This window comes from Cuculus canorus, chromosome 12 (assembly GCF_017976375.1).
Source record: "Cuculus canorus isolate bCucCan1 chromosome 12, bCucCan1.pri, whole genome shotgun sequence".
NCBI lineage: Eukaryota > Metazoa > Chordata > Aves > Cuculiformes > Cuculidae > Cuculus > Cuculus canorus.
In genome coordinates, this window is record NC_071412.1 from 8707739 (window position 1) to 8723749 (window position 16011).

A 16011-nucleotide genomic window follows, 5' to 3' on the forward strand; every position below is an offset into this window, starting at 1 on the left:
CATTTCAGTGGTTTTGCTGATACGTCTGCCCCTTCCTCTGATCCTGGTCTTCGTTCCCTATTCTGCCACTTCCAGTTCCTTTTTCCCTCGTTTCTAAATGCTTGGATGTGCAATCTTAGTAATGTGGGGGGGTTAATATTTTTTTTGTTGGTGGTGTGTGATATTTACAGACTTACAGTCCTGACACCTTGTAGAAATGATTGTGTGTGAAGGAGAGGAAACCTAAACTCAGTAAAGCTTGAAATATTACATGCAACTACAAAGGAAAAAGGGGAAGAAAAGAATGATGGGGAAAGGGACTGTTCTCCTGTGGAAAAAATAGCATAGCATCAACATTATGAAGATATTAAGTGACTAAAAATAATTGGGTGCCTGAGATAAGGATGGATGCTTCGCCATCTGCACCATGTAACTAACATCCATCTAAGTATCTCTAGTCTAGCTATCCCAGAGGACATAGAATTAAAATAAAATTATGCCATGTGATTAGCCATTTGGGGGTAGAAGGAGATGAAGCAGTGTCCTAAGGCTTGGGTAAAAACTTTGCAGTACATCTTTTCCAAGAGGAAAAGCATCTCCTCTGGAGAGCTCACTACTTTGCACCCAGTAGTGCCATGGATGATTGGAATTGCAGTAGCAGTGTGCTCTGCCTCTTCATTTATGCACAGCATTCTGATGTTTAACATCCCTTTTCGGACATAAATTGGAGCCTGCACCTGTTGATGCAACCTCTCTTGTCAAGCACGGGGATAAGGGTGTAAGTGTATTTGTGTGTAGGTAAGGGGAGAGCTATCTAGTGTCACCCACCACCGAGGGGGAACCAGGTTGAATCTGGGAATAACTGGAACAAGTTGCCTTGAATCCTTTTTGACTCCTGTCAGGCTGCACAGTTAAAGCCAAAACTGATACTAAACAGTGGAGGATGAAAGGAATATAACTGAGACTCAGCAACTCAAAACCAGAATTACCTCTTTATTTCCTTAAATCTTTGCAAAGACCATGCTGTATCTCCTGCCCATCCCATCTTGTCAAATGTTCCAGACTTCAACTTTTTTTACAAAGTGCTCATGGAAGAGCCCTCCCATGATACCCTGGGATGACAACATTCTGCTTTCAAACTCCTCTCTGATACAACTGCATGATCATGCCTGGACCAGTGGCCTCCAGCTGTGGGGAACCCTCCCCAGTCGCTGTCTGCACCCACAACATCATCTTTGTAGCAATTCGGTGACATTGGGCTGGTACACAGAGCCTGGAGCCTGCAAGCTACCCTGCCATGGCAATGTGGAGGATGAGATATTCTCAATAAGGATACGGATTTCAGCATCAGTCTGCCAAGGGAGCTGTTCTAAACAGCAGGGAATAAAAACATGATTTTAAAAATTATGAGAAAAGACTTGACAGTGTCCTTCTTCAGAGGCAGTTTGAAAAATCCACACAATAACTGCACAGCCAGGCAAATCCATCTTCTGAATAAAGGCAGTGCAGTCAGCTATTTCAAAATAAAAGACAGATAGCAAGGACTGGCTGGCTCAGGAATTTAATAATAATGAGATATGAAGCCATCCACCCCTAGGTCGCCAGTACAAATCCTACCCAAGCTGGGAATAATTGGAAGCTATTACCCTCTGAGGCATGTTTGCTGCTGCCTGGGAAATGAGTTGGGGAACCCGCTGGGCTGGTAACTACATGAGCAAAATGCCAAGCTGGTGCCACTGGCACCCACAACCAGCCTTGCCAATGCAAGTGGGCCCATCTCTTCCTCATTAGCTCCTCTGCAGTGCTGTGACCAGTTTATTCTGGCTTGTACCCCAACCTGAGCCCACCCTTTGTGTATCTGTGCCCCTTCTTTCAGGCGCTGAAAGACCCCACCTTGGCAGCCCGCAAGGATTTCCAGAGGGAAGCAGAGCTGCTCACCAACCTGCAGCATGAGCACATCGTCAAGTTTTATGGTGTGTGTGGTGATGGTGACCCGCTCATCATGGTCTTCGAGTACATGAAGCATGGGGACCTGAACAAGTTCCTGAGGTATGTGCAAAGGAGGGCATGGGCGATGCTCTGTATGTGCTCTGCGGTCTCAGTGTGGCTTGTTATAGATCTGTGGTGCACCAGTGACCTTACTGGATGCCGGTGGGCTGTGTAACAAGAGTTGGTTGTTCCAGGGGCAGCTTGTAGGACGTGATGGTCCTCACTAGATTTGGTGGTTTTTTAGGCCTACACCAATGTTTCCTCTTACGTAGTCTCAGGCTATGAAAACCAGACTTTTCTTCTTCTGCCCCAGCAATTTTGAAGCTGCGGGAAGCGTGGCTGCCATCCCTCTCTGCCTTGTGCGGGCAGAGTGTGAAGCCATGGCTGTCAGCAGCTCCGAGTCCCATGCCCCTAACAAAGCCATGTCCTGCTGAAGCAGAAAAGCCACTAGTGATTGCTCCACTTGTCACCTAACTTCTGCTTTAATAGCAGCAGAACCAAAATATTCCTTTGAGAAACTTCCAAGAGTCCTAGGTATGATTGGTATCCTGGTCCAATCTGATCTCTGGTTCTCGTTCCTGTACTCAGAAGAGAGCTGAGAAAGGCTGGAGGACCTCAGGCAGTACCTGTGAAGTCTGTCCTCATCAGGCAGAGATGCTGACTAAGGTACAAAATATCCTAACCTGTGACGCCATGCTAAGCGAGGCCTAACAAAGTGTGCTAATTGCCTTCTCTGTCTCTAGAGAGACCCAAATTGCTGAGCCCCCCTTCCCAGTCATCATTCAACCATTTCATCAGCAAGAGGCAGATCGTTTATGTGCCCTGAATCTGCCAGCGGCAAGGGGCAGGGAGCAACTGTGAAGGATGTTTGCGGTGCTGTTCTCCCATGATAAAGAAATTACACTCTGCAACCTGTGTGGAAGTGGAGTGGTACTTACCTTTTGAAATAATTAGTAGTTTTATTTCCCAGTATTTAGAAAATTGGACCCTTGATATTTCCCTGTTTTGACTGCTAAGTGTGAACATGATTGCAGCAGGAACAAGAAGCTTGAGCACAGCAGGCCTAGATCTGGGGTTGGGATACACTCAGTAATGATTTTTCCACCTTTGCAGTCAGTTTCTAACCAGGAAACACAGATCCTTCTCTGAGGATTTAATTTCTAACCGATCACCTACACCAGAAGAGGGAAGAACTCAAAGGTTTCTTCTTTTCTCGGCGAGCAGTTCCAACCTGTCTGCAGCTCCCTTTGGTCAGTTGCCAGGCAGTGGTTGAGCTGGGAACATCCCCGCATTGGTTTCCCTTCTCATTTTAGCATAGCTGTGGGTAGATTGAATATGACTTTATAGCTCAGTCCCCGACTAATGCTCTGGATCGATGACATCCTTTGGAAGTAAGGGCTGATGATACATTAGCTTTGCAGAGCTCTTCATACCCACGTTGAAGGGGGAGAAGCCCTGGTTACCCTGGGACCCTCTTTTGCGGTACCCTCTCTTGCAGGGATCTGGTGGTCTCGCAGAGCAGCAGACTGAACTCTGCCTAGTGGTATGGAACCATGTGTTGGACTGAAATGCTTTAGTGCAGATTGGAGATGCAGTTTTAAGGATAGTGCCTCAGCCTCACGACTGGAAGAAGGCAGTCTAAAAAAGTGGTTTTGAAGTACTTGAGAAGGAAGAGCACAAAGTTGAGCCATCTTTTTTTCCTGGCAGAACCAGCAACATTATTCTCCTTAGCAGAGGAAGACATTACAGCTGAGACGTAGCCTCCCTCTCCGCTGTAATTGACCTCCCAAACCAGGCTCTCCGGCTGTCTCAGAGCGATGTCTCATGCCCACTGCCAGTGCCTTGCATAACAGCTTCACGCAATAGCGCGGTCCTAATGCTCATATGCTGATGCTGTGCACCCCCTCATCCCCACATCCCAGCCCTGCCCTGGGACATATTTGAGAAGGACTCATGCCCTGGGAGGCCAGGGCCTGTCCTGGTGTCACTGGAGAAGAAAGCTTGTTGTTATATTATCTTTGGCTTTTGTGAAGGAAAATAAACTTTCCAGATGTGTGGTCCCTGGGATTGCAACCTCCAGCTGCATTTAGCTGCCAGCTTTTCATTCTCATGCAGCTACAGAGCAAGCAGCTATGAGCTCCCTTCTCTGTGTATTGGTATGTTCTAGGCTGTGAAACCCCTTTGTATCCCAAAGAAAGCTGGCGTTGGGGACAAAGGAGCTTATACTCAGCAAACAGAAACTCACAATGCCGTAGGGAGCGTGTGGAAAGAGAGACTTGGGCTTTTTTTGTGAGCTGTCTGCTAGTGGTAAATTCTGAGGGACAGGAGTTACAAGGGTATTAGAGAGGGCTGGTGGTGTAGGCATGCCTGGCATCCCTCAGCAAGCAGCAGGTTTTATTGTGGCATGATTCACCCAGCCTACAGCAGAGGATGTTGGCTCCCAGGCACTGGAGGCCAAAGACACTGGGAGTCTGTAAGAGACTCTTACATGGACTTTTCCCAGTTTAATTGCAGAAATTGGAAAAGCAGTAAAATGGAAGAGGCTCACTTTAGACACAGTTTCGTAGAGAAAAGCACAATAAATAAATTCCCCTAAGTATTCTTAGACTTTTGTGGGCTTCCCAGAAAAAAGAGTATTTTACTGGTCTGTAAAATTAACTGATGTGGCAAGGGGAGAAGTAGGATTAACACCTACCAGATGGGCATGAGGTGGATTGTATTGCGATGTTTCTACCCACCTCCCAGAGGCCCTGCACATAAGAGCATTACTGGTGGTGCAACAACTTACCAGTGGTGACTGTGATCATGGTTTTCTGGCTATTAGGAAAGGGGTAGTGAAAAGATCCTGCTGTGAAGAAATACAGACATTACTCTTCAGAGAACGTGGCATCCCTACGACCAGTAAATGCAGGGACTGGAGACTGCCTTCAGGTTGTGTGCATGGCAAGACTGAGAGCTCTCCTGGCACACAGAACCACCTTCTATCTCTGCTGGCCAAATATCTCCGTTGGTTTTTCCCTTTCCTTCCATCACCAGTTTTCTAGCTTTTGTTTTCTGTCTGTGACAGCAGTGAATTTGAAGGAGGGATATTTGCTATTACTGACGCTCTTTGCATTCCATAGGAAGTTGTTGCCATTTGCTGTTAACTCAGAAGGACAATAGATTTTGTCAGAAAAGTTGCATAGTTCTAATGTCTTTGTGTCTATTATCCTTTGTGAGCAGACCCACAGTCAGACTGTGTTGGGACAGAAAGAGGCGTTTCAGCAGAGGAAGCCAGAGGGGTTATTTTCTTCCCCGTGTTGGAAAAAGCCTTCATCACTCCATAATAAAAAAAAACCTCCAGCAGTTCTTTATCATGGGTTCCACACAATTTTATGACCTTTGTTTAAAGCTGAATTAAACAATTTCTCCAAGAAGAGAGGGGCAGACCCCTCTCGTATTCCCTGTAGAATTCTTGACGCAGCTGAATGTACTAATATCCCTCCTCTTAACCTTGTAAATATGTTGATACATCTTTCTTCCCGACTATGACCACGTAGAATGGAGAAGGGGAAGGAGGGAGGTGTAGGTTTTATATAGGATATAGTGAGATGTGTCCTATATTGTAGGATGTACAAAGAGCCAGTGAAATAAAGGTGTTGGCTGACCATTTTTTAAACATAACCCGTTCCTTCACAGACCTTTTGTTAGTATTTGAAAAAGGTGGCAGTAATGAGACAGTAACATATACTTCCCTTCTCACATAGGAATGTTTACCTTTGATGACAACAGATATCAGCTGCAGCTAAATATGGTATAACTGCAAAGCATAACTGCTACAAACTGCCCAGCACAGTTTTAGAAGCTATTGTTTCTGTTGCTTTGCTGGTTTTGGCTAACCTGCTCAGTCCTGGCTCAACTTCACCTGCTGTCAACATCAGTTGCCACCAACAGCTAATTTTATAGGGTAAACCCATCAAGTGGGCTCTTTAAATAAGATGTCAAGCAGTCGTTTCTGTATACACTGTTCTGCAGCTCCTCCTTGCCCTCAGCAGTTCTTCCAGTGTGCTACTGCTCCCACCATGCCCATGAGTCTCTAAGATGCCTCCAGCAGCCCTGCCACCCACAGTGCTGCTCCCAGCCAGCTCATCCCACATTCACTGCAGCATCACCTACTCTTGGCTCCCAAAGACCACTCCTGGCTCCTCTGCACTTGTTTTTGAACTTCCTTTCATCTTCCAGCTGTCCTTTCTACCAGGAGTGGAACTTCAGAACCATGTTTCCAGTGGTAGGGCAGCAGGAGGTACCTGAAGAGAGGGGTGTTTGTAAAACTATCGGTTGAACCCCAAATGCCTGGGTGCTAATGGTGCACCCTCAAGCCCAACAGAGCAGTTAGGAAACGAAGACAAAGGAAGGAAAATAATTAGATCTTGTTGTGGGTTGTTCAGTCCCACATCAAGAAGGAGAGAAAGCTCTGTATGTGCAACTGCAGTTTGCTCTCTCTCTGTGGCGTTACTGCTGATGACGGGGTGAAATGCCAAGAATCATTTCAAAGAGAACAGTATGAAAGTCTTGGAGGAAATGCTGTACTGTATCTTAGTCACAAGGAGGAAGGTCATGGCAAAATCTGTTGTGTTTCCCTAAATATGAGGGATTTTGTTGTTCCACTTTCACACACGCCACCACAGGGTGAGCTCTACCGGGGGAAGAGACATCACAGAGGGAGCACGGCAAAGGCAGGCTTGGTACACAGCTTGAAAGGGGACTAAAAAGACTGACCTTAAGTTCTGCATTTACAATGCGCTCTGTTCAGCAAAATATTTCCTTTTGTTGCCCAAGATGTTCTTTGCAGCTGCTGACATCCTGGTCTTACCTCTGTACCTGTGCTCGTACCTTCACTATTCACAGTACCTGTGTTACCTCTGGGATGGATTGGGGTATAAAAGGTGTTTTCTGGGGATGAAGCTGCTGGTGCTCCTCTGAAATGTCTCTGTGATCATTGGCTTTATTAATATCAATCGGGGTGGATGTTTGGTGATGTGGTGTTTGGAGGAAATAGAGCAGGTTGTTTGGGATTAATAAAGAGACTAGGTAGCAAGAATATGCTGACTGCGGAAGGAAAGGGGGTGGTATCTCTGCCTCTGGGAAGGTTTTGAAGATGTAATAATTAACCGCAGCAAACATGTAAATATCTGGAGGCTCATTAGTTTTGCACCAGAGAATAATGTCCATGTTGCATCAAGCCAACAGTCCCTTTGTCCTGACAGTAAATCTCCATCTGTGGCCATAAGAGGTTGCTTGTGATAGAGTACGGATAGGAGAAGGATGTGTGTCACCCATGTACCTATCAACGTTTCCCCAACCTCCTATTCTCTTAAGCTTTTCTTTTTTTCTTTCCACTGGAGCTGTGTGTACATCCTCGCAGTGCAGAGTCGAAGGCTAGTCCTCACCCCAAAGGGAACAGCGACCGTGTGGGATTCCTATCTCCTGGTCATGTTTGAGACCCAACTCTATGCTTTTTGCTTCTTCCTCCCTATAGGGCACATGGCCCAGATGCTATGATCCTCGTGGATGGGCAGCCTCGACAAGCCAAAGGGGAGCTAGGGCTATCCCAGATGCTCCACATCGCTAGCCAGATCGCCTCTGGAATGGTGTACCTTGCCTCCCAGCACTTTGTCCATAGAGACCTGGCCACCAGGAACTGCTTGGTCGGAGCCAACCTGCTGGTGAAGATTGGAGACTTTGGGATGTCAAGAGATGTCTACAGCACTGATTACTACAGGGTAAGGCAGATCCAGCAGCAGTGTGATGCTCAGAGCAAAGGGAGACTAGGAAATGTTACAGTAAATCAGGTTTTGGAGCTCTTGCTCTCGCTTGGTTGTTCCCTCATTGAAACATGTGCACAGATGTCCGTTAGGCATCCCTAAACCGCTGTCTTTACCTCTTTTCAGTTCTGAGCATGCTTGTAGTTCAGACATCCATGCAGGTGCCTACATGGAGACCTCTCTGTGATACCCCAGCACACAGTCACATGTTCTAGGATGGCTCCAAAGTCATCCCATTCTTCCTTCCTTCCTATTTTTCTCTCTCTTTTTTGAAGACATTGATAAATTTAAGTTAATCTGAAGAAATGACAAAGACTGCAGGCTGTGACCTCTGGTGTTGGATTAAAGAAACTTAATACAGGGACCTAGAGAAAAGGCGGCTGAAAGACTGACTGATAAGTGCATAAAATATGAAAGAGGAAATAATAGGCAATTTTGGTTCAACCTCAAAACACTTTTTTCCAGCAGGGTCATCATTTAGACAATGGAATAATTTTCCAGAGGTACATTGCAGAGAGCCTGTCATTAAAGAAGTTCAGGAAGCAACTAGATAAAAATGCCTGGGTTTAGTGCAGAGGCTAATCCTGCACTTGTCTCTGGGGACAGACTCAATCAGTCAGGATGACTTTTCAGTCTTTTCTTCTGTGATTTGTGCTCTCACTGTCCTCTTGTCTTGCACACTCCTTTTGTACCTGTCTGCACTGCCTTGTCTGCACTGGATAGCAGCCTCCCTGGGGGAACAGCGTGTTTCTCGCCCTTCCTCAACTACAGGATAAGCTGTGATGTGCAGAGTTTGAAGCACACTGAAGTAGGTGTTTGTAGCTGGGCCGTCCACCAGCAGGGAAGGGCTTTTCAGGCTAAAGAACAGTGGTTTCTAGCCTGGTACTTGGACTAAGAGTGGTTTACTTCTGATTACAACATGGATGTTTGGCTTTGAGGATGATTTCTATCAGCTGCCTGAGAAAGGTTTGACCTATGGTCTTGATCTGATTGGAAAAGTTTTCTTTTTGTGATAGGCAGTCACCAACTGGAGTTACTGTGTTGTGGCCAAGGAAAAATGTGATCAGATTTCTACTGAGACACATCACCTCTCCCAGCCCAGGACATTGGCTTATCACTAAGTTTAATTACCAGTGAGGGAACCAGACTTCACTAAGCAGCGCAAAAAGCCCACGTTGGGTAAAGATCTTGGTGCAGTTCCTGGGCAGTGATGAACTAAGAGAAAGGTGGCTATGGTCCCATCACTGTTTAAACTACAGGAAGGAGCAAGCAGGGAAGAGAACAGCCCAGGGGAGGATGAGAAGCAGCCTGTGAGATTACTGGCATTCTTGCCTGGCTTCTTTCCTTCAGCCATGATAAACCTACCTCAACCACAGTCAGTGTCACACTGCTTGCAACAATCCCAGCCAAGCTTGTGTTCTTGTGGCACCAAGAGCTCTCTCTGCAATGACAGAATTTGCTGCCATTGCCATGCAAAGACTGAGAGGGCCCCCAGAATGTGAGAATTGAGAAGATCGCTGTAGGCCATTTTCACTGTTGTGGGATTTTTTTGTCTTCTCTGTAGTGGTGTCTTGTAGACCTCATCCTGTCTGTGCAAAATGCTTTGCTGAGGATTGCTCCATGCTATCTCATGCAGTGTCATAAGACTTTTTAATTGACCTTTCTCTGCTAACACAAATTGCTGTGCATGACCAAGGTAATAATTAGTTATCACCTATTTACCAGAGTAAGAGCTAAGCTTCAGACCAACGCAGGCTTTTGTTCTTAATTGATTTTCCTTTCTCTGTTTTCACTGGATTTTGGTACTTTAAAAACTCTTGATGAGTAAGTCCATGCTCTGCAGGCATGGAGACGTTTCCTTCGTTACAGTCTAAAGAAGGGTCTCAGCAAAATAATGTTCTGATTGCCCGTATTTACATTGGTGACATGACATTGGTCAACAGGATTCAGTGGCAGAGCTGGGAAGCCCATCCAGGCCATCTGTTCCCCCAGCAAAGAGCAGAAATCCAGGGCCAAGTGTCCATCATCCTTCCTCCAGCCACAACCCAGTCACTCTCCTCCTAGCATATGAGAACCCAAATAGGAAATTGTAATTTGTCATTTTCTGGGAATACAGTGAATGATTCCACCTTGAAGCTGAAGCAAAGTGACAGGTCTGGAGCTCTCTGCAAGCAGACTCACTTCAGTCTGCTGGGTCCCCGTGTTTGCTCCTGCCCAAGCCCAAGAGCACGGATAGCTGGGCATCTGGATATGTGAGTGTGTTCTAGGCTGAGGATTAGCTCCTAGCCATTTAATTTCTTTCCCATTTTTAATCTCTTCAAACAAAGAAAGAACACCATCTGGCTTCTGCATTTGTGAGATGCAAAAGTGTTTTAACAAAGGTCAACTGCTTAATTTTCTGTTACACATTTGGATACAGAAAATAAACATTTGCGTAACAAAAGCAGCAGAGAGGCTTGTTTCCCCTCTCCGTAAGGCTCTCCATGTTCTGCCTGAAGACAGATGTATCCTTTTCCTTGTGCATCACGTAGAGATCCCATGAGCTGTGGCAGTTAAACCTTCTTTCCACAAGACAGGATGGAGAGAAGATGGTTGGGAAAATGTAGGTGGTGGGGAGAAGTGAAGTAGTATCTGATTAGAAAGTGAAAGAAAGTGGAAGGACTGGGGAGACAGGGAGAAGTAGCTCAGCATCTGTGTGAAGAGTAAAGGCAGGGATGCTGAAGAAGCATTTCTGTGATGTGTTGTGTAATGTGCTGTGCAATCTTTGATGTGGGTCTCTGTGGGACGGCAGGATGGAATATATCCATATTGGAGAGAAAAAATTTGGGCGGATTTCATTTTCCTTGTTGTTTTCTTTAAAAAAAAATGTGTGAGTAAGTGATTTTTTTAGGTATGACTCAGGACTGTGACAGCAGGTGGTGGGACACTGCAGGTTAGGGGCGTTGTGCCTCAGCTAAGCTGAATGTGGCATGGAGACTGCAGCAAGTCAGGCACGTGGTGCCTGCCCAGTGCTGCCTGAGAAGATGGAGGTTGTCACGGTATCTGAGGAGGCTGTCCAGAGCTAGGGGCATCACCATGGCTGGATATAAGATACCCATCTGCTCCCTCCACCAGCAGACTGGGGTTTGGTTGCTCTCAGAGCTCTTCTGTGGCTCTGAACTCACTTATGCTCCAGTATAATCCAGAAATTTTTCCTTTCATCCCCCGAAATGTGTAATTCAACTCCAAAACAAAATCATGTGGCAGCTGCCCAGGGAAAAGGCAGTATTTCTTCATCTTTAGAAGAGAACAGTCTTAAATCGTAGTCAACAGTCCTTAATAACTGACAAGGTAATATCCTGACATGGGTGGGACATCAGCAACGAAGGCACATGTTGTGTAGAGGAAGGATTTATGTAGGTATTAAACCTCATTAAGACATCCCTCTGTGCCTGTCTTCTGTGTCCTACGCTTCTGGCATCCTTCCCCAAATGCTGGGCTGGACTTGAAACTTCTAAGGGATTGAGCATCCAGGCGTCTGTTCTGAGTGTACTCCAGGTCACAGTTCGTCGCACAGAGGACGTTTACTTGTCCAAAAAAGACACATGCAGGATTTGCAAAGTGCTCTGAAAATATATTCCTATTTCTAGGAACACAGAGCTAAACATAATAACAAAAAAATGTTCCCTGTTTCTGTGTCCTCACCCCTCTGAAGCATTGTTTAGATTTGGGACAGACAAGGTTTGCAGGAAGAAATAATATCTTTTATTAGAACATACAATATTGTTGGAGGGGGAAAAAAGAATGAATTTTAGACATGTGAGCCCTCTCTAAGCTCTTTATTTGTCTTTCTTTCCCCCTGCCTTCAGTAGCATCAGTTGGTTTAATAAAAGATTAATCCCTTTTCCTATGAACCTTGCCTCTCGCATCCTTAGACCATCAGAACCAAACCAACATTTCTGCTATGTCTTTGGCCTTAGGTCAGTGTTCTTTAAAACATCTAGGATCCTTCTGGCAGCTTCCTCCTCCTCCAAAGCATGAGGGTTTACTGTGTAAACAGTTTCTTTCTTCTCTTTCTTTAAAATGGCTAGTGAAAACCCCATATTCTTCATTATTTTCAGTACCCATTGTCAGGTTGCTGTCTGATGACCATCTCCCATCTAGACCGTCTCTTACTTTAGTTTTTCTCTGGAGTTCGAAATTGTTTTCTTTCTCCTGGATACAGTCAGTTGTTTTTCCAATGAGGTTTCCACGCGAGTAATAGATCACGGAGATTTAGCAACTGCCTGTGTGGTGCTTTTTTGGAGGCTCATTCAGCAAGGTAGATAAGACTAATAGACAAGCCATACATTGAAAATAAATTTAGTCTAACCCACACTCTCCTAGATAGAGGGTCCCTAAATGATCAAACCATCATTGAATGGTGCTCTGTTCCCAGCAGCTTTGAACTCACTACAGAGGTTTAGCGATACTCTCCCACCGGCATTTTTTTGTACACCCTTACCAGGGCTCCTTAATGTCCATGTGTATCCTTCAGCTGTACAACACCCACTTGCATATGTCCCCGGATTTTGTTGCTTTGCTGTCCATCTTGGCGGCACATTAACAGTGTGGGAGATGGAGCCTAGCAGAGGGAAATTGCTGACCAGCCCCATGAAGGAGGTCTGTGATGAGTGTGCGAGGGCTCGGCACCATCACCTATGAAGGGGAATGCCATCAGGCAGAAGGAAGGAAAACTCCTTCTGAATTTTTATCTGAAATCTGAGACTGACTCGTGCTGGGAGTGGTAGGGGTATCTGTGGAAATGCTGCTGCTCTTAGATTTCACTGTAAACTGGGTGTACACTGGTAGGTAGGATTAGTCGGCTCTGGGCAGAGGGCGAGCCAGGCTCTGTGCACCCAGACGGTGTGCTCAGGCTCCGTTTCAATGTCGGTGGGGAGAAGCAAGTTCATCCCTGGCTGTGCTGACTGTTATGTGTAATCTTGTGTAGATGGTACAATGTGTGTGCTACATTCCACTTCCAACATTGGGACTGTTTCCAGCGCTTAAGTGCTGCGTACATACTATGCAGCTGAGCATTGCCTTTTGTCTCTTCTGCCTCTTCTCTGACATGAAGACTATGGTGTGCTACTCTCCATTGTCTTCTGCTGTGGTGTTGGGAGGGTTTCGTACGTGTAAATATATGTTGCACTAAGGAAAGGACTTAGAAGTGGAAAGTACTTTAATTTTCTCCTGTGTTAAGGGATCCTGGAGAACATGTCTTGCTTCATCATGCCTACATAAGTAAGGACAGAGAAGTCTCAAATGACCTGGAGGCCTCTAGTACTGGTACAGAGGGGCCAGTCAGGCAGAACCATAGTCTTCCTATGTGTCTGCTCACCCCAACTCCTGATTTTTTATTTCTTTCCTTATTTTCATTGCCATTGTTCCCCCTAGATGGCACCTCTGTGGGCCATGATGGTATGGATGGTTCATGCCATGGTGCCTCAGAACTGGCTTGACTGGTGGTTTGGGGCAAAAGAACCAATTTTCCCCTGACTTGCAGTAAGGCTGGAAACAGAGAAGGTGAGGGAATCGCCTAATGTGGGTGTGAGGGTTAAGTGTTTCTGTGCCTGTCCTGGTGTGTTCTGTGTGCAGGAAAAGTCAGTGTGATATTGAACGTGCTGGTCTTTGATATCTCTGTGGCTCCTGTAAAAACCTCTGCAAATTGAATTCGTGGCACGGTTCCTTATCTCCTGAAAGGAAGATGTAACAGCATCATCTTGTGTTTTAGACAGACATTTTTCCTCAACACCTTCCCCATTTCTACACTGAGGGAAAAACAAATGTTGAGTCTTTTTTTTTCCCCTTCCTCCTGTTTGAAGCAGTAAGAGCCCTTCACACAAAGCAGCTCAAGTGCAGAAGAATTAATTGAGGAAATCAGGTTGTGTTGTATTTCTGGCATTTTCTCAGAAATGGTAATTGCCCTAATTCTCCTCCCTGCCAAGACCTCCACCCGCACTGTTTCCCCCCTCCCCTTTTCCTCACTGTCTACCTGTCTTTCTCCTGCTTGAGTTGTTGTTTTCATGCTGTTGCCATTTATTTCATTTCAGTAATGAGAGGGATGTGGCAGGTGAAGAGCTCTCACAATCTGGTGACATCTTCTTTGAAGCACAAGCACAAAAGAGCTGTTTGTTTTGGGGAAATAAAAACTCCCTGCTATGGTACTTGACCTCCATGCTCACCTCTTCTCCTGCTCAGGATATGTCACTGCTGTTGCAAGTTGTTTGACTCACTTTTTTTGTTTAATATAGTCTCAGTATCCACCCAAACACTGATCTCCATGCTTAACTCCATTGTGTTCCCTCCAAATCACCCAAACCCTCACAAACTTACTGAGAGCTAATCAAAGTTATGGTCTTTCAGTCAAAGCTCAGGCCCATTCCCAGGAATTTGGTTTGAGGCTTTGCTTTCTGCCAAACACTGGACTGAGCTGCAGAGAGCTGTGAGTTCAAAGCCTTTCAGTTTAGCTTTGTGATGGTTTTAACTCCATGATCTTCCATTTGTGGAGCTCATAGGTGTAGCCAGCTAGGGAGGAATTGTTTGTTGTTCAGTTTTTCAAGACCTAAAACACCTGGTGATGTACATGGCAGGTTTGGATCCAACGAAAGTATATAGTTGGTAGTAAAGTGGTGGGACTCTTTGTCTTAGGAGGTGGTAGGTGCCAACAGCTGAGATGCGTTGAAAAAGTGATTGCACAGAATTGTAAGAGCAAAGTAATCTATCAGGGGCTGCCAGACGCAAAATACCTCCTCTGTTTCAGGAAATCTCTGTGCTACCGCTAACTGAGGACTGGAAGGTATTGTGAGACATACGCTGTGAGCTCTTCTGTTTCCATACGCTCTACTATGCATCTCTGACAGATCAGGGTCACCACTGACTGGACTTTGTCTGCTCTTAAAAGCTGTCCAGGCTGATCTCTGCTTTTCTGGAAGCTGGGGAGATTGCTGGGAGACACCAGTGAGCTGTTGGACCCCAGTGAGGGGTAGTGGCACCATGCTTAAGAAGTCAGAGATTCAGTTCAGGAAGCTGGAATTGTTTGTCATTGTAGCCAGACTACCCAAGCCTGTTCACCTCTGCTGTGAAAACGAGTTTCCTGCAGGGATTTCAAAAGCCCTTTCCTCCAAAGCGATTCCCTCCCCATAAAACTTAACTAGGGATGGCAGGACTTTTCCAGTGTTCCCTGGGTGCGGCCAACAGCTCCAGAGAGGCGAGAGAAACTACTTGTGACCCCCCACCCATCCTTGAGTGGTTTTCCCACCCCTTGACTGTGAAACTGTTCTTTTCCTCTGTTCTAATTTGTGTTGTCCAAGTGTGGTTCTCAGCCACCTGCTAGAGATTGCCTGCGTGCAATGTGCTCCCATCCTCCTGCTGTCCCTACTCTGAACATCCCATTAGCCTGAAAACTGTGAAATACATGGAAAAGAACACAGTGCCTAGTTTGGAGCTAGTGAGACTCTCCCATGGTGCAGATCCATCCTAAACCTGTTCCTCTCTGGTGTTACCAGAAAGAAGGAAGGAGTTCATACAGAGCAGGCCAGAAAAATTGATAGTTCCTGGGTTTTACCACTGTGGCCTGATTAAAACTGTAGCTAGAGCAGAAGGCAGTGAAGATCCATATGCCAGCAAGCTTCATTATTCTAGTCCTAAGTGGACCAGAAACAGTGTGTGCACTCCTGAGCACATGGAAGTGAACCATTCACACTTCAGAAAGAGCACTGCCACTTAAAATGGAGGCAGACTTGGATGTGTAAGCCCCCCGCACTGTCTCTAGGTTGTTAGACTCATTTCTCCATTGCATCCCAGCTGGCCAGTGGCCTTCCCACCTGCAGGACCATGGTCTGGGCTCTCCTGTACCATGGGGGTAGCCATGAGATCACAAGGTGGTTGGGAAGGGTGGGGAGCAGCCCCAAACCTCATTAGGAGTGGTGAAAAAGGTGGAGGCAGAAGAGTTATAAGCTAGTTTAGTGGATAAATTACATTGCTTTCTTTTTTTTTTTTTTTTCCTTTCTGATTTCTGCAGTGCAGTAGTGTCTTTTTGAGTGAGATCTTCCCTAGCGTGAAATGCCCTGCTACAAGGAAAACTGAAGACCTCCCTAGAAAAATTAAGATGCCAATAACTGCTTCTTCCTCCTTAATTAAGATATTTGTATGGAAAGAAACCATTGCCTTTCTTTTTATCTCCTGATTCCTGCATGGTCAGAGTTTCCACAGGCTTTCC

The 16011-nt window shown here is 45.8% G+C and overlaps 1 protein-coding gene across 3 annotated transcripts in view; it reads left to right on the forward strand.

The window, feature by feature from the left end:
• Positions 1-16011, forward strand: part of NTRK3 (neurotrophic receptor tyrosine kinase 3) — a 210731-nt gene that overhangs the window by 171812 nt on the left and 22908 nt on the right. For 2 of the 3 annotated variants that reach the window (XM_009561403.2, XM_009561405.2), the window contains exons 14-15: positions 1856-2028; positions 7487-7730. In XM_009561403.2, coding sequence (XP_009559698.1) covers positions 1856-2028; positions 7487-7730 — 417 coding nt within the window. The remainder of the gene's footprint in view (positions 1-1855; positions 2029-7486; positions 7731-16011) is intronic. The other variant, XR_008451836.1, reaches the window with a different exon arrangement.